At 40.2% G+C, this 19,275-nt stretch overlaps 1 protein-coding gene and 1 long non-coding RNA gene across 3 annotated transcripts in view; one reads left to right on the top strand and one right to left on the bottom strand.

Annotated features, from left to right (window-relative positions):
• The first annotated feature begins 608 nt into the window (after positions 1 to 608).
• Positions 609 to 5,099, top strand: LOC127000753 (uncharacterized). Its single transcript, XR_007754489.1, has 2 exons — positions 609 to 2,282; positions 2,432 to 5,099. It is a non-coding gene; the product is annotated as an uncharacterized LOC127000753 (long non-coding RNA).
• LOC127000752 (fibroblast growth factor receptor homolog 1-like) overlaps positions 4,573 to 19,275 on the bottom strand; it is an 83,992-nt gene continuing 69,289 nt past the window's right edge. For both annotated transcript variants that reach the window (XM_050864783.1, XM_050864784.1), the window contains one exon: positions 4,573 to 6,687. In XM_050864783.1, the coding sequence (XP_050720740.1) occupies positions 6,575 to 6,687 (113 nt within the window). In that variant the 3' untranslated portion in view covers positions 4,573 to 6,574. The remainder of the gene's footprint in view (positions 6,688 to 19,275) is intronic.

The raw sequence follows: 19,275 nt of genomic DNA, 5'->3' as shown, positions 1-19,275 counted from the left end.
TAAAGAGAGGAAGGAAGAAGAAAAGCAAGAAAAGGTGTTGCAGAAAGAAAAATAGAAAAAAAGAAGAAAATATAGTAAAATAAAAAATATACAAAAAATAATGTGTGTTGCAAGTCAAGAGAAAAAGAAAGAAAGGAAGAAAGAAAGAAAGATGCTCGCAGGAAGAAGAAAAAGTAAGAAAAAGAAAGAAGGAAAGTGTTGCGTGTCTTCTCGTTTCCGTTCAAGCCAAGAAAGAAAGACATAAAAGAAAGAAAGAAAGAGCATTGTAAAAGAAAGATAAGCAAAGAGGAAGGAAGACAGAACGCAAAGAAAGAGAGAAAAGAATGAAAAAGAAAGAAGAAAGATAAAGAATAACCCATAAAAAGAAAAAAGAAAGAAGAAAACAAAAGAAAGAAAAAACAAAAGAGAGGAAGAAAGAAAAGAAGAGAAAAAACGCAAGAAAAAGAAAGAGAAAGAAGAGTGTATAAAAAGATAAACAAAGAAAAAAAAAGACAGAAAGAAAGAATGAAAGAAAGAGAAAAAGAGAGAAAAAAAGAGGAAGAAAGGAAAGAAGAGAAAAAAACGAAAGAAAAAGTTTGTATAAAAAGAGAAACAAAAAAAAAGAAAGACGGAAAGAAAAAAATGAAAGAAAGAGAGAAAAGAGAAAGAATAAGAAGAGGGAAAAAAAGAAAAATAAAGAAAAAAAGTGCAGAAGAAAGAAAAAACAAAGCAAAACAAGGAAAAGAGAGAAGGAAAGTGTTGCATGTCTCCCGTCCCCGTGCAGGCCAAGGAAAGACAGTGTTGCGTTATACATTTATTCACGCTCTGTCGCCACCGTCACAGGACCACCGTTCACAGCGACACCAAGACACGAGTGAGGGAAAACGGAGAGGAGGGTGCCTGCTTGTGTGTGTCTGTCTACTACTACTACTACTACTACTACTACTACTACTACTACTACTACTACGATTCTTTTTTTCTTTTATTCTTTTACTACTTCTACTTCTACTGCTGCTGCTGCTGTTGTTACTATTACTACTAATTAATTTTTTTCTTCTTTTTCTTCTTGTTCTTGTTTTCTTGTTCTATTTCTTGTTCTTTTTCTTGTTTCTCTTTGTTTTTGTTTTTGTTGTTGTTGTTCTTTTTCTTTTTCTTTTTCTTGTTCTTGTTCTTCTTGTTCTTGTTCGTCTTGTTCTTGTTCTTCTTGTTCTTGTTCTTGTTCTTCTTGTTCTTCTTCTTTTTCTTCATCATCATCAGCAGCAGTAGCAGCACCATCATCATCATCATCATCATCATCATCTTCTTCTCGTTCTTCTTCTACTACTACTACTACTACTACTACTACTACTACTACTACTACTATTACTACTACTACTACTGCTACTACTATTTGTTGGAAAGTCTACGTGTGTGATTGATTTTGAGGGCCGACACACACACACACACACACACACACACACACACACACACACACACACACACACACACACACACACACACACACACACTATATTCATATCCAAGATTTTAAAACAATGCATTCAAGGCCTGGGATTAGATACACGGGAGCTACACGGGAGCTTAGGTTCAGAGGAGCTGCCTCGTGCAGACCTACCGGCCTCTTGGAGACTCCTATGTTCTTATGTTCTTATGTTCTAAGCCCTTCTTTTGGTGTGTGTGTGTGTGTGTGTGTGTGTGTGTGTGTGTGTGTGTGTGTGTGTGTGTGTTTGCGCCCATATGGTCCAAAATACGTCCTTATCTACGGGAATAAACACAAGGAAGGCATTCAGAACAACAGCTAAAGATTAATGGAACAAACAGCCGAAGGAAACCAGAACTATTGTCTTGTATATGAAGGCAGAGGGAGGCAAGGGATGGAGAGAGGGAGGGAGGAGAGGGAGGGAGAGGGAGGGAGGGAGGGAAGGGATAGGGATTGGAGGTTGTACTGAGAGATGACAGGTGTTTGTGAAGGTGTAACTAAGGGCATGCTAGTCAGTTTATGCTATATAGGGAAGTTGTGGGAGTTTGAAGGAGATAAAGGACTGAAAGGAGAGAAATGGAGGTGGTAATGAGAGATGACAGGTGTGTATAGAGGTGTAACTAAAGGTATGCCAGTCTGTTAATGCTACATAGGGAAGTTATTGGAGTTTGTAGAGGGAGTGAGAGTTAAAAGGGAAAGTGATGGAGGTGGAATAATTAGAGATCTCAGGTGTGAATGAAGGTGAAAATTAAGGTAGTCAGACAGTTAGTACTTACATAAATAAAGAACTATTGTGTGTAAGTAGATAGGGTGGTTCTAGGAGGTAAAAGAGGGAGTGAGAGTTGGAAGGGAAAGTGATGGAGGTGGAATAATTAGAGATCTCAGGTGTGAATGAAAGTGAGAGTGAAGGTAGTCAGTACTTACGTAATATAAATATCTAGAAAGTGTAAGTAAATAGGGAGGTTGTAGGAGGTAAAAGAGGGAGTGAGAGGTGGAAGGGAAAGTGATGGAGGTGGAATAATTAGAGATATCAGGTGTGAATGAAGGTGAGAGTGAAGGTAGTCAGTACTTACATCATATAAATAACTAGAAAGTCTTAAGTAGATAGGGAAGCTGTAGGAGATAATAGAGGGAAAGTAAGGTTAAAAGGGAGAGTGATGGAGATGGTAATTAAAGATCTCAGGTGTGAATGAAGGTGAGAATGAAGGCAGTCAGTACTTACATAATATAAATATCTAGAAAGTGAAAGTAGATAGGGAAGTTGTAGGAGATAATAAATAGAGAGTAAGGTTAAAAGGGAGAGTGTTGTAGGTGGAATAATTAAAGATCTCAGGTGTGAATGGAGGACAAAGAAAAGGTATGTAATCGGGCAGTACTAACACAGAATAAATAACCAGTAAGTGTAAGTAGATAGGGAAGTTGTAGGAGGTAAGAGATAGAAAGTAAGGTTAAAAGGGAAAGTGCTGGAGGTGGTAATTAAATATATCAGGTGTGAATGGAGGATGAATCAAAGGTATATCATGTTATTAATTTTCCTCGTTTTTTTATTCTCTTCTCTTTCTCATTTTCGTGTTCTTTCCAACCCGCTTTAATTCATCATATACTCCTTTTCTCTTCTTTTATTCACTTCTCTCTCCCTCATTTTCGTGTTCTTTTCAAATCGCTTTCAATCATCATATACTCTTTTCCTCTTTTATATTCACTTCTCTCTCCCTCATTTTCGTGTTCTCTTCAAATCGCTTTCAATCATCATATACTCTTTTCCTCTTTTTTTTTTATTCACTTCTCTCATTTTCGTGTTTTTTCCAACCCGCTTTCAATCATCATGTACAATTTTTTTCTTCTTTCATTCACATCTCTCATTTTTGTGTTCTTTCCAAATCCCTTTCAATCATCATGTACAATTTTCCTCTTCTTTAATTCACTTTTCTCTCCTTTTCGTGTTCTTTCCAATCGCTTTCAATCATCATGTACAATTTTCCTCTTCTTTAATTCACTTCTCTCTCCTTTCCGTGTTCTTTCCAACCAGCTTTAATTCATCATAATTATACTCTTTTCCTCTTTTTTATTCACATTTCTCTCCTTTCCGTGTTCTTTCCAAATAGCTTTCAATCATCATATACTCTTTTTCTCTTCTTTTATTCACATTTCTCTCCTTCTCGTGTTCTTTTCAAATCCCTTTCAATCATCATATATCTTTTCCTCTTTTTTTATTCACATCTCTCTCATTTTCTTGTTCTTTCCAAATCGCTTTTAATAATCATATACTCTTTTCCTCTATTTTATTAACTTCTCTCTCCTTTTCTTGTTCATTCCAAATCGCTTTTAATAATCATATACTCTTTTCTTCTATTTTATTAACTTCTCTCTCCTTTTCTTGTTCATTCCAAATCGCTTTTAATAATTATATACTCTTTTCCTCTATTTTATTAACTTCTCTCTCCTTTTCGTGTTCTTTCCAAATCGCTTTCAATCATCATATACTCTTTTTCTCTTTTTTTTTATTAACATTTCTCTCCTTTTCGTGTTCTTTCCAAATCGCTTTCAATCATCATATACTCTTTTTATCTTTTTTTTTATTCACATTTCTCTCCTTTTCGTGTCCTTTCCAATTCGCTTATAATCATCATATCCTTTTTTTTTGTTTTTCTTCTTCATCATAAGCAGTCGTGTTTTTCATTGGTTATATATACTTTTATTCTTAGACATTTCCTTTACTGTTACTTTGTTTTGTGTACTTTCTCCTTTTCGTCTTGGTGGTCAAAACTTACAAAGGAACAAAAAAAAAAAAAAAATAAGTAAGTGTAAGTTAGTAAGTTAGTAAATGTCTTGTTTGTTTATGCATTATTCTCAGACATTTCCTTTTCTGTTACTTTTTTTTCGCATGTTTTTTTCTACGTCTTTATCGTCACTACTTACATAGGAACAAAAAAACCCCAGTAAGTGTAAGTAAGTAGATAAGTAGGTGTGTTGTTCATTTATGCTTTATTCTCAGACATTTCCTTTTCTGTTACTTTTTTTTCGCATGTTTTTTTTCTACGTCTTTATCGTCACTACTTACATAGAAACATAAAAAAAAACCCAGTAAGTGTAAGTAAGTAGATAAGTAGGTGTGTTGTTCATTTATGCTTTATTCTCAGACATTTCCTTTACTCCAACTTTATTTTATGTTTTCTCTTCGTCGTCTTTATATAAACAACAAGTAAGAGTACGTATACATGGAGGTTTGGGAGGGTGTAGAAAGGGGTTGGAAGTGTTGATTAAAAGGGTCAGGTGTGTGTGGAGGAATACCTAATCACCGAAATTGACCTCTTTTTTCGGCCACCTCTCTAGATTCTTTTTGTGAGCAGCGAGTAGCGGGCTTTTTTTGTTGTTATTATTGTTTACTTTTTTGTGTGCCCTTGAGCTGTCTCCTTTGTTGTAAAAAAAGAAAAAAAGAAAAGAAAAACATACTACCCAATCATAAGCATAACCAACAGGTGTAAATGTGCTCAGGTGGGTGGTTCAGGTGGGTGGTTCAGGTATATGTAAGGTCTGGTAGGTGGGACTGCGTGGGTGAGGCGTTGAAGACTAAGCTGCGAGGACGAACACCGAGGTAGGATAGCACGGTACAGCAGATAAAAAAGTACACAAGAATATACAGATGAAGTGGGTCTTTCGCTACTCCGTTTCTGGCGTGCAATGAGGGACTCTAGTAAATTGTTTCGCCTCTTGAGGAAGGACAGCGTGAGGAGGGACAGCAAGATAGGATAGCCCTGTACAGAAGATAAAAATGTTCATGAATTTACAGAATGAGTTGGTTTATCAGTAGTCTTTCTGGCGTGCAAGGGGAGACTCTAGTAAACTGTTTGGTCGCTTGAGGAAGGACAGCGTGAGAAGGGACACCAAGATAGGATAGCCCGGTACAGAAGACAAAAATGTTCATGAATTTACAGAATGAGTTGGTTTATCAATAGGCTTTCTGGCGTGCAAGGGGAGACTCTAGTAAACTGTTTGGTCGCTTGAGGAAGGACAGCGTGAGGAGGGACACCAAGATAGGATAGCCCGGTACAGAAGATAAAAATGTTCATGAATTTACAGAATGAGTGGATTTATCAATAGTCTTTCTGGCGTGCAATGGGAGACTTTAGTAAACTGTTGCGTCGCTTGAGTTCACACGCTCTCAAATACGTCTCTGTATCTCTCTGTAGCTTCCTTACGTCGCGCAACACTTACATCCCTTCAGCATTGTACGGTAGAAGGACGCTTAACTAGGGCTGCGTTAAGGAAAGTTTAAACGAAATACCAAACAACGGGGAGGCGGTGGCTGAGTGGTTACCGTACGGGCGCCGCTACTCTGGGATTTTTCAGTCACCGCCGAGTGGCCTAAGACTACCCACATGCTGTCCTAAACACCACCTGTCAACCCGGACTCTAGATTCTCACTCTAAGAAAATCAAAGATGAGCTCCGGGGGACAGCATGAGCCAAGCATGATGGCGCCACGAAAAAACACTTGCCTGCGCCATAATGGGCTGGAGGCGACCATCAGGGCCCACCAGGAAAGCCTACCCCAGCCACAGGCGGAACATAAAAAAAGAAGAAATGACAATAAGTGAAAGACAGGAAATATTAGCCATTTTCTGTATCTCCCTCAAGGGGCTGTTACACTGGGCAAATTTTCCGTGGATCTTCAGTCAAACCACGATTTCCGATAACGTGGTTCTCATTTGCTTCTTGTTATTGCTGGTGCTGCTGATGGTGAGTAATACCGTCGTCCTTCGGTGAAATCTACCGTAGTTTTGGAAGATCGTGGACACGTCAGAACACCACGGAAATATGAGAACCACGCCAGCGGGTATCGTGGTTTGACTGAAGATCCACGGAAAATTTGGCCAGTGTAACAGCCCCTTAACCACGCACACCACTTCCCTCCTTCATCACTGGGCAGTAGAAAGATGATTATAACTATTACAGGACTGCAGTAAAAAAAATAAGTTCCGACAAAATCAAACGGACAGACATGGAGTAGCTATTAAGACAGGTGTTAACAGATGTAGGCTCCCATTGCACGCTAGAAATAGACGGTAGAATGACTATCAGGGTGGGCATCTAGGGGCCAGCAGAAGTAGACGCATTATCGCTGCGTGAGGGTGTGCAGGCCCGACACAGCAGACGCCAGCAGAAGTAGGCCGGGCAGGGACTGGAGGTTCCTGCTGCTGCCGCCCTGTATTGCTGCCGGGTGCTCGCCTGTGAGGGAGGAATGGAGAGGTGAGGTGAGATTAGACAGGGAAGGGAAGGGGAGGTTAACAGACTTATTCCTTATTCTTATTTGTGCATCGAAGAGAGCAGGAGTGAGTGTGAGAGTGAGAGATTACCAAACTTTTTCCTATCTTTTCAGACATGGATGGGAGGCGTGAATGAGTGTGGGATTGGGTAGGTAGCTTACTTCTTCCTTCCTTGTGATTTTAGCAGCAATAGAGACAGGAGTGTGAGGAGAGTGAGTGTGAAAGTGAGAGGTTACCAAACTTTTTCCTATCTTTTTAGACATGGATGGGAGACGTGAATGAGTGTGGGATTGGGTAGGTAGCTTACTTCTTCCTTCCTTTTTAGACATGGATGGGAGACAGGAGTGTGAGGAGAGTGAGTGTGAAAGTGTGAGGTTACCAAACTTTTTCCTATCTTTTTAGACATGGATGGGAGACAGGAGTGAGTGTGGGATTGGGTGGGTAGCTTACTTCTTCCTTCCTTGTGATTTTAGCAGCAATAGAGACAGGAGTGAGTGTGAAAGTGAGAGGTTACCAAACTTTTTCCTATCTTTTTACACATGGATGGGAGACAGGACTGAGTGAGGGATTGGGTGGGTAGCTTACTTCTTCCTTCCTTATGATTTTAGCAGCAATAGAGGCAGGAGTGAGTGTGGGAGTGTGCGGTTACCAAACTTTTTCCTATCTTTTCAGACATGGATGGGAGACGTGAATGAGTGTGGGATTGGGTGGGTAGCTTACTTCTTCCTTCCTTGTGATTTTAGCAGCAATAGAGGCAGGAGTGAGTGTGAGAGTGTGAGGTTACCAAACTTTATCCTATCTTTTAAGACATGGATGGGAGACGTGAATGAGTGTGACATTGGGTGGGTAGCTTACTTCTTCCTTCCTTGTGATTTTAGCAGCAACAGAGAGAGGAGTGAGTGTGAGAGTGAGAGGTTACCAAACTTTTTCCTATCTTTTCAGACATGGATGGGAGACGTGAATGAGTGTGGGATTACCAAACTTTTCCTATCTTTTAAGACATGGATGGGAGACAGAAACTTTCCTATCTTTTAAGACATGGATGGGACTTCTTCCTTCCTTGTGATTTTAGCAGCAACAGAGAGTATCTTTTCAGACATGGATGTCCTTGTGATTTTAGCAGCAACAGAGAGAGGAGTGAGTGTGGGAGTGAGGGATTTGTACACCTTTTCCTTATTTTTAGTTTTATATGGAAGGGAGAGAGACAAGAGTGTGGGACTGGGTGGTTAGTTTTATTCGTCCTTCTTTCTTATTTCAACATCAGTAGAGAAATAAGATAGGAGTGTGTGTGTGTGTGTGTGTGTGTGTGTGTGTGTGTGTGTGTGTGTGTGTGTGTGTGTTAGAGAAAGTGCTTGACTGATTGGCTGATAGATTCATTGACTATGCTATTATTATTATTATTATTTTTACTACTACTACTACTACTACTACTACTACTACTACTACTACTACTATTACTACTACAAAATATTATTCTCTACAATCTTTTTTTATTACAGGGAAGAGAGAGAGAGAGAGAGAGAGAGAGAGAGAGAGAGAGAGAGAGAGAGAGAGAGAGAGAGAGAGAGACCAAAGAAAAGATAAAGATGAAAAAGATAAAGGAGATCAAGACGGTTGTGATTGTAAAGAAAACGGGTAGATGACTCGGACGTAGAAAATGGGAAGGTGAGCGTTGAACTACTACTACTACAATACTACTACTACTACAACTACTACTACTACTACTACTACTACTACTACTACTACCCTTTTGATGTCTCCTAGTATAAGCCAACGCAGAGTATCACAGAAAAAAAAAGAATTATATACATTTAACCACCACGAAAAAGAAACAGTGAAAATATAGGACAGTCAGAAATTGAAATACCTAAATAGAAAAATGATGAAAATATGTGACATTGTAGTAATAGTAGTAGGGGAGCAATGGTAAAAGTTGTGTGTGTGTGTGTGTGTGTGTGTGTGTGTGTGTGTGTGTGTGTGTGAGAGAGTGTGAGAGAGTAAGTGTTTGAAGGGAGACAGACAAACGCACGCAACACGCCATATTTTTTCCCATTCGCGGCCTTTTATTTTCCAACACCGGCAGTAATCGTTGCAACAATTCATGAACAAAAAGTTGGAAGTGGACGTGAATATAAAAAATAAAAGAAAGAGGCGTATTTTATCCTTCGTTTGAAAAAAAAACCAAGTAATAAATGAAATACCTGTAAGTGTTAGCGTGTGTGTGTGTGTGTGTGTGTGTGTGTGTGTGTGTGTGTGTACCTAGGTGTGTCAATTAACCTGTCAGAAGCTGAACGTAGAGAAATGAGGTGATTTATCCAAGGCCTAACAGCTGTACCACTACCACCACCACCACCACCTCCACCACCACCACCTCCACCACCACCACCACCTCCACCACCACCACCACCACCACCACCACCACTACCACCTCCACCACCACCACCACCACTACCTCCCCTTCTCCCTCTCTCTCCCCTTAACACCACCATTATCCCCTGTCCCTATCACCATCATCATCATCACCACCACCACCACCACTACCACTTCCCCCTTCCCCCTCTCCTCCCCCCCCCCCCCAACCACCAGTGACAAATAATTACATACTCAATTAACCACTCTCCCCCTTTTTTTTTTATATACAATTGGTCGTTAATAACCTCCACTCGGTCATTATTATTATTATTATTATTATTATTATTATTATTATTATTATTATTATTATTATTATTATTATTATTATTATTATTATTATTATTATTATTATTATTATTATTATTATTATTATTATTATTATTATTATTATTATTATTATTATTATTATTATTATTATTATTATTATCATTATTATTATTATTATTATTATTATTATTATTATTATTACTCTCATAAGTAGGTCTGGGTGCGAGAGGGATTTAGGGGTCTTAGTGAGCTCTGATCTCCGTCCAAGGCATTCAAGCTAGCCAAAGCTGAAATCGAGCTAATAGGGCTGATTTATTTTTCAGGAGCGTAAAGCAAGAAGCCCTGAAGTCTTCCTCAAACTATATTTAGCATTAGTTAGACCTCATCTTGACTATGCGGTTCAGTTCTGGTCACCCTACTATAGAATGGATATCAAAATGTTAGAATCGGTGCAGAGGAGGATGACTAAGATGATTCAGGGGTTGAGAAACTTGCCATACGAGGAAAGACTCAAACAGTTAAACTTGCATTCTCTAGAAAGGCGAAGGGTGCGTGGAGACATGATCGAGGTTTATAAATGGATGAAGGGCTTTAATAAGGGAGACATTCATAAGGTTTTGTTGGTAAGAGAACCGGGTAGGACACGAAGTAACGGGTTTAAACTGGATAAATTCAGATTCAACAGGGACATAGGCAAAAATTGGTTTACTAATAGGGTGGTGGATGAGTGGAATAGGCTTAGCAGTCATGTGGTGAGTGCCAATACAATTGTCACATTCAAAAATAGACTAGATAAATTCATGGACAGCGATATTAGGTGGGGTTAGATACACGGGAGCTTAGGGTCAAAGGAGCTGCCTCGTACAGGCCTACCGGCCTCTTGCAGACTCCTGCGTTCTTATGTTCTTATGTTCTTCTTCTTATTATTATTACAAAGTGGAAAAGGTATAAAGTCTCTAATCAACCCTCGATACTCCTGAGACATAGAGAGGAAGAACTGATGATAAAAAGAACAAAAATAAAGAATGAAAAGGATACGAACTCGGTAAAAAAATGAACACGAAAAAGAGGAAGCGTAATGGATAAAAATGGAAAATTGACAACTAAATACCCCCCATCTCTCTCTCTCTCTCTCTCTCTCTCTCTCTCTCTCTCTCTCTCTCTCTCTCTCTCTCTCTCTCTCTCTCTCTCTCTCTCTCTCTCTCTCTCTCTCTCTCTCTCTCTCTCTCTCTCTCTCTCTCTCTCTCTCTCTCTCTCTCTCTCTCCGCTTAAATTCACTCCCCGTCCACTTAAACTTCACACCCCGTCCACTTAAATACAAACAGTTGTCATCCGGCCACCATTTCAGTAAATCGTAAAACAACTAACAACTCCGTTTCTCGAGTTATAACAAAAGACAATTTAAGGGTTCTTAGCTTTAACGCTCGAAGCTTAAGAATTAAGATCGATGAATTGCAGTGCCTAACTAAAACAGAGGACTTTGATGCTAATAATGACTTAATTTCTGAATATAATATAGATAACTTTATATTTTTCAATAATGACCGAGTTAATCGTAGAGGCGGAGGAGTGGCTCTTTACGTCAAAAGTAGCCTACAGCCCGTTGATAAAACACCAGAGGACAGTACTGTAGAACACGTGAGCGTGAGTACAAATACCGATCAAGTAAAAATCAACATATCCGTCACATACAGGCCACCAGGCCAATCACGCGAGGATGACGAAATAATGTATAGCGTTTTGCAAAGAACTCTCCGAAACAGTGATGCATTGATTTTGGGCGATTTTAATCTACCGCAACTAGACCGGCAGACACTCACGGGATCCGAGGGGGAATCGCACAGGATGTTAGACTTCGTTGAAAATAACTTCCTTAGCCCAATGGTTTGTGAACCAACGCGTGAAAATAATATTCTTGATCTTGTATTAGTAACCCAAGAGAACTTGGTTGACAATGTTAGCGTTGGCGAACACCTCGGATCATGCGATCATAGACTGGTGCGTCTCGACAGAGCTCAAACAAGGATTGGAGAGAATAAGATATTGGTTCCCAATTTTAACACGGCACTACGAAGCAAGACAAGTCAAAAGTTTAATCAAACAGGCGAAACGGAGGAACGAAGTAAACATTGCGGTAAATTGCAAGTCAGATCCTAAAAGTTTTTTTAGATATATAAACAACAAAAAAGAGATTCGAAGTGGGATTGTCCCATTAACAGATAATTCGGGCAATATCGTGACAGCCAGCCAACGCATAGCGAACACGTTAAATTCTTATTTCGCCTCGGTTTTTAATAGTAATTCTACCGATACTGCTGCTGTTCCTAACACTATTGAAGATCCCAGTCATACCCTCCCTGACTTTGAAATAAGTAAACAGATGAGGTTCTCAAAGCGCTGCAGTCACTTAAAACTAACAAAAGTCCAGGACCTGATAAGATATATCCAAAATTACTTAAAGAAATATCGAGAGATACCCAGACCTTTAACAATGCTGTTTAATATGTCTGTGCACCATGGTATCGTTCCTAGTGATTGGAAAATGGCTAACGTAACACCCATTTTCAAAAAAGGCGACCGAAAACTACCGGATAATTACAGGCCAATCAGCTTAACCTCAATTATTGGTAAATTACTTGAGACAATTATTCGAGATAAAGTAGTTAACTACCTAGAGTATAATTCGCTAATCCTGGACTCGCAACATGATTTCCGTAACAACAGATCTTGTTTGTCGAATCTATTAACGTTCTATAACAAGCTTTTTGCAGTCTATGATGTTTCTAAATCACTTGATATTATTTATTTGGACTTCCAGAAGGCGTTTGATAAAGTCCCACACTACAAGTTGCTTCATAAAATCAAGGAAATGGCATCGGGGGTAAGCTTCACGAATGGATCAAGCACTGGCTAAGCAATAGAAAGCAAAGAGTTGTAATAAATGGAGTGACCTCTGAGTGGATGCCAGTCACTAGTGGTGTCCCCCAAGGCTCTGTCCTGGGACCCGTTCTCTTCGTCATTTACATCAATGACATTGACCTTGGTCTCAATAATTTCATTAGTAAACTTGCAGACGACACGAAAATCGGCAATGCGATACTTACAATGTGTCAGGCGGAGCCTACAAGAAGATTTGCGTAAAATATCAGATTGGCCAGTTAAATGGGAAATGCCTTTTAATATAAGCAAGTGCCAGATTCTGCAGCTTGGATCTAGAAATATAAAGAAGGACTATGAAATGTGCGGCGTTAAAGTTAAAGGCGTTCACTCGGTCAAAGATCTTGGCGTCACAGTCACGTCTAACCTCAAGTTTTCCCAGCGGTGCAACGAGTCCGTTAAAAAAGCAAACAGGATGATGGGTTTGATTAAGAGAAATTTTTCATTCAAGAATAAAGATGTTATACTACCTTTGCATAATAGTTTCGTTAGGCCTCATTTGGAGTATGACGTGTAGTTTTGGTCTCCCCACCATGCGAAAGACATTGCTAAATTAGGTGTTCAGCGTAGAGCAACCAAGATGATTCCTTCATTACGAAACAAATCCTACGAGGAAAGGCTGTCACATCTAAACCTGTTTTCTCTTGAAAAACGCCGCCTCAGAGGAAAACTGATCGAGTGCTTTAAAATACTTAACGGTTTTCCCAACGTGGATCCGACTAAGCTGTTTGTGATGGATGATTCGACGCGAACGAGAAATAATGGCGCTAAACTCAAATGTAGACAAGTTCATTCAGAGTGCACAGACTTCTTCACTAATGCTGTCGTTCGAGAGTGGATCGAACAGATTACCACCATCAGTGGTGCAGTGTAACTCGATTGCATCGTTTAAGAATAATCTTGACCGCTATCTCCTCCACCTAAATGTTCACTAGGTCAGTTTCATCGTCATGGTGGCCGCATAACAACTGTCACTTAGGTTTAGGACAGACCACCTAGTTTGGGCCTTAGGGCCTGTGTGGTCTGGTTATCTATGTAATTCTATGTAATCCTCTCTCTCTCTCTCTCTCTCTCTCTCTCTCTCTCTCTCTCTCTCTCTCTCTCTCTCTCTCTCTCTCTCTCTCTCTCTCTCTCTCTCTCTCTCTCTCTCTCTCTCTCTCTCTCTCTCTCTCTCTCTCTCTCTCCTCTGAAAAAAAATGATGATGAAAGGAATGAAATTTGTAAAAAAATAAAGAAGATAAAACAATAGAAAACGATAAAAAGATAAGAAATAAATAGTGAAAATAGAAAATAAAAAAAAACTAAATTCCCGTCTTACCTCTCTCACTCTTCCCCCCGAAATGATAAAAATAATGAAATAGGTAAAAAAAGAATAAAATAAAAAGAATAAAGGATGATATTAGAAAATAGACAACTCAACTCCTCCCCCTCAAAAAAAAAAAAAAAAAAAAACCTTAAAGAGTAAAAGATTGAAAGAATAAGAGAATAAAAAAGAAATGAAAAGGAATAATAAAAAGTGATATATATATTTTTACATTTATGCTTATTGTGCCGGTAGGGTTTCTTGGTGGGGTCTAATAGTCGGCCTCACCCCGTTATGGCGCAGGGAATTATTCATATTGGCGCCATCTTGCTTGGCTCATGGTGCCCCTCGGAGATCATCATTGACCCTCCCTTCAGAGAGAGAATCTAGAGTCCGGGTTGATAGGTGGTCTTCAGGACAGCATGTGGGTAGTCTTAGGCCACTCGGCGGTGACTGAAAAATTTCAGCTTGTGGCGGCGGGTGGACGCGAACCTTTGTCCTCCTGGAAGCGGCACCTGCACGCTAACCACTCAGCCACCGCTTCCCCCAGTTCATTTTCTGAACTTAACTCCCCTCCCACCATAAAGAAAAAAAACCTAGGTCTAGCTGACTCATAGGATCAAGCAACACAAAAAAAACCTCATTACTAGCAAAAAAAAAAAAGTAAAAAAAGGGAGGGAGGGAATGGTGAGGGGAGGTAAGGAAGGAGGGGGAGGGAGCTGATGGGGGGAGGGGGAGAGAGGGGAGGTGGGAGAGGAGGATTGAAGGGGGGGTCAGTTCCCACTCAGGTTCATACATAACAACGGCCATTAAGAAAAAAAAAGAGAAAAAAAAAAAAAAGATAACAAATGTGGAAAAAATTACTTAATTCCCGCGAGTCTCATAAATAGCGGAGTTAATGACACGTCTATCGGCCGCCCTTTTGTAGCTATGGACCCCCCCTCCCCCCTCTCTCTCTCTCTCTCTCTCTCTCTCTCTCTCTCTCTCTCTCTCTCTCTCTCTCTCTCTCTCTCTCTCTCTCTCTCTCTCTCTCTCTCTCTCTCTCTCTCTCTCTCTCTCTCTCTCGTTATTTTTTTTGGGGGGGGAGGGTCTTCAAACAGTTGCTTTGATTTATATAAGCTCGGAGGAGGAGGAGGAGGAGGAGGAGGAGGAGGAGGAGGAGGAGGAGGAGGTATGATGCTAAAAAAGAGACATGGATGGAAATCGACTAAGATGAAGAGGAGGAGGAGGAGGAGGTTGTAGCATAAAAGAAAATGAAGGAGAATGGAAAGAGAGACAGGAAGAGGGAAGCAAACCAGATGAGAGAGAGAGAGAGAGGAGAGAGAAGAGAGAAGAGAGAAGAGAGAAGAGAGAAGAGAGAGAGAGAGAGAGAGAGAGAGAGAGAGAGAGAGAGAGAGAGAGAGAAAGGAATTGAAAGATACGTGAAATGAAAAATACGGAGTTCTATAAAAAAAAGTTGAGAGAGAAATACCTGACATGATTTAATTATCCTTCCATTATCTTCGCAGCGACATTTCTTTATTGCGCGTAATCACATTTTTCTCCCTTGCCGAGTCTCATCTTGAAGGCAGACGCGATGCCACCACGTTTAAAAATAGGAAGAGAGTATACTGCCTCGTCGCCTCACTCACTCGCCGTCCATACTCCCGGCGGCCCTACCGAGCAAGCTGCCATGTAGCTGCCTGCCCATCCCAAGTCCCTTCCGGCAGGATCGGCTGACTTGCGCCACCCATGAGTTACGTGGGCGTCCCCTTGGTCTCCTCCACTTAGGTTTGTCTCGTACAGAAACAACCGTGTGAGCAGGATCGATGTTCGGGAGGCGCGCCACGTGCCCCAATAGCCGGAGTTGGCGTTCACGGACTGAGCTGGTAATAGGCCTCGATTCAGTCTCACGGAGTAGTCGCTGGTTCGACACGAAGTCATCCCAGCGATACCCCGTGATCCTGCGAAGGCGCTTGGTACCAAAGGCGTTGACACGCCTCTCCAAGTCACTGTTCAGTGTCCATGTCTCAGCCATACAGTAAGACAGGGAGCATAAGCAACATAAAGATTCTAATCTGTCCGCCGGTACAAGTATCGACAACGCCGTATACTCGTATTGAGCGAGTCCATAACACCGTGGGTCAGGTCAATCCGTGGGGTGACTTCCTGGTGAGACCCGCCATTGCTAGGCACTACGCTACCAACGTATGTGAAGCTTTGGTGTCCTTGATAATCTCACCACATGCGTGAACTGACTGAACTGTGTCACCCAGCAAGCCTCCAAACGACTGGACCTTGGCTTTGGCACAGGAGTCCTTCAGTGACTAATGGACCTTTTATCTATTTAAATACATTTTTCCCCTGAGCTGCTTCCCTTGCTGTAAAAAAAGACAAAAAAAGAGTTGCTACATTTTGTCCTACTTTTTTGGCCACTCGTTTCTACTTTCTTTATTGGAACTGTGATTGGCGGACGGTTTTTATATATATTTATTTTTTCCTTGAGCTGCTTCCTTTACTAAGAAAAATGCCAAACTCTTCCAGGCTAAGTCAACCGCCTGATTTTTAAACCGTCGTATTAGTCTTTATTAATGATGCGGCGGATTTGTCTTTTTTCACCCGTTTTTCAAGGCGTGGTTGGTTAGTTTTGTTGATTTTTTTTTATCATATCACGTATTACGAATGAAATTGTAATGTGTCGACTTAGCGCTGTGAAAACCCAACACATCTAAATAACTCGGACTCAAAAAATGGAATAAAAAAAAACCCAAAGTAGTCACATCAATCCTAATAAATGCGAATACAACCCTTCAAGAAATCTAGCGTGTGACAAGTCCGCTATTACCACCTCAAAACATCAACATCAGCTTCTAAACCGTTTCTCGCCTTCGTTAATTCCACACACTTCACTTCCAACATCTTCTTCTGTGCCTGGAAGGAGGAGGAGAGAGGATAAGAAGAACAAGAATGAGAGTGCAAGAAGAAGGTGAAAGACGAGGAGGAGGAGCAGAGAGGAGGAGAACAAGAATAAGAGTGCAAGGAGAAGGTGAAAGACGAGGAGGAGCAGAGAGGAGAAGAAGAACAAGAATGAGAGTGTAAGAAGAAGGTGAAAGAGGAGGAGGAGGAGCAGAGAGGAGAAGAACAAGAATAAGAGTGCAAGGAGAAGGTGAAAGACGAGGAGGAGCAGAGAGGAGAAGAAGAACAAGAATAAGAGTGCAAGGAGAAGGTGAAAGACGAGGAGGAGCAGAGAGGAGAAGAAGAACAAGAATAAGAGTGGAAGAAGAAGGTGAAAGACGAGGAGGAGCAGAGAGGAGAAGAAGAACAAGAATGAGAGTGCAAGAAGAAGGTGAAAGACGAGGAGGAGCAGAGAGGAGAAGAAGAACAAGAATAAGAGTGGAAGAAGAAGGTGAAAGACGAGGAGGAGCAGAGAGGAAAAGAAGGACAAGAATGAGAGTGGAAGAGAAGGAGGAGGCCCGTTGCAAGTAGCCATTAACCCATAAAAGTGGTCCCTGGATAGGTCGTAGGAATCCGGGTCTGGCTGACTGACATTGTTGGGACTGGTCTTAAGAGGGAAGGGCTGATGAAGGGACAGCTTTTTATACGAGCGTCAGTAGCTGTAGGTATTAGCGTTGGTATTCTAAGGCACATCCATCTCTCACTTCAGCTATTTCCAAAGAGGCTTCAAAGGAGATTAATCGAGTCCTCATGAGTCTTATTTCACGTTCATGGTACAGAAGAAAGATCAAACTACTATCACTAACACAACAAACTACAAACCTAACAGTAACCTAATCTAACACGACACACTACTAACCTAACACTAACCTAACCTAATTTAACCCAGCACTAACACTAACACTAACCTAACTTAACCTAGTCTAACGCAACACACTACTAACCTAACACAAATACCAACATAACACTAACCTAACCTAATCTAACCCAGCACTAACACTAACACTAACCTAACTTAACCTAGTCTAACGTAACACTACTCACCTAATACAAATACTAACCTAACACTAACCTAACCTAATTTAACCCAGCACTAATACTAACACTAACCTAACTTAACCTAATCTAACACAACACACTACTAACCTAACACAAATACTAACCTAACACTAACCTAACCTAATCTAACCCAGCACTAATACTAACACTAACCTAACTTAAGCTAATCTAACACGACACACTACTAACCTAACACAAATACTAACATAACACTAACCTAACCTAATCTAACCCAGCACTTAATACCAACACTAACCTAACTTAACCTAGTCTAACGTAACACTACTCACCTAATACAAATACTAACCTAACACTAACCTAACCTAATTTAACCCAGCACTAATACTAACACTAACCTAACTTAACCTAACACAACATACTACTAACCTAACACTAACCTAACCTAATCTAACCCAGCACTAATACTAACACTAACCTAACTTAAGCTAATCTAACACGACACACTACTAACCTAACACAAATACCAACATAACACTAACCTAACCTAATCTAACCCAGCACTAACACTAACACTAACCTAACTTAACCTAGTCTAACGCAACACACTACTAACCTAACACAAATACTAACCTAACACTAACCTAACCTAATTTAACCCAGCACTAATACTAACACTAACTTAACTTAACCTAGTCTAACGCAACACTACTCACCTAATACAAATACTAACCTAACACTAACCTAACCTAATTTAACCCAGCACTAATACTAACACTAACCTAACTTAACCTAATCTAACACAACACACTACTAACCTAACACAAATACTAACCTAACACTAACCTAACCTAATTTAACCCAGCACTAATACTAACACTAACTTAACCTAATCTAACACAACACACTACTCACCTAACACAAATACTAACCTAACACTAACCTAACCTAATCTAACCCAGCACTAATACTAACACTAACCTAACTTAACCTAGTCTAACGCAACACTACTCACCTAACACAAATACTAACGTAACACTAACCTAACCTAATTTAACCCAGCACTAATACTAACACTAACCTAACTTAAGCTAATCTAACACGACATACTTCTAACCTAACACATATACTAACATAACACTAACCTAACCTAATCTAACCCAGTACTAATACCAACACTAACCTAACTTAACCTAATCTAACACAACACACTACTAACCTAACACAAATACTAACCTAACACTAACCTAACCTAATTTAACCCAGCACTAATACTAACACTAACTTAACTTAACCTAGTCTAATGCAACACTACTCACCTAACACAAATACTAACCTAACACTAACCTAACCTAATTTAACCCAGCACTAACACTAACCTAACTTAACCTAAAATAACACAACATACTGCTAACCTAACACAAATACTAACCTAACACTAACCTAACCTAATTTAACCCGGCACTAATACTAACACTAACCTAACTTAACCCAGCACTAATACTAACACTAACCTAACTTAACCTAGTCTAACGCAACACACTACTAACCTAACACAAATACTAACCTAACACTAACCTAACCTTATCTAACCCAGCACTAATACTAACACTAACCTAACTTAACCTAGTCTAACATAACACACTACTCACCCAGCGCTAACCTAACCAAATGGCCAGT

The sequence above is a fragment of the Eriocheir sinensis genome, chromosome 19 (assembly GCF_024679095.1).
Source record: "Eriocheir sinensis breed Jianghai 21 chromosome 19, ASM2467909v1, whole genome shotgun sequence".
Lineage (NCBI taxonomy): Eukaryota > Metazoa > Arthropoda > Malacostraca > Decapoda > Varunidae > Eriocheir > Eriocheir sinensis.
This window is presented reverse-complemented; position numbering and strand designations above follow the sequence as displayed.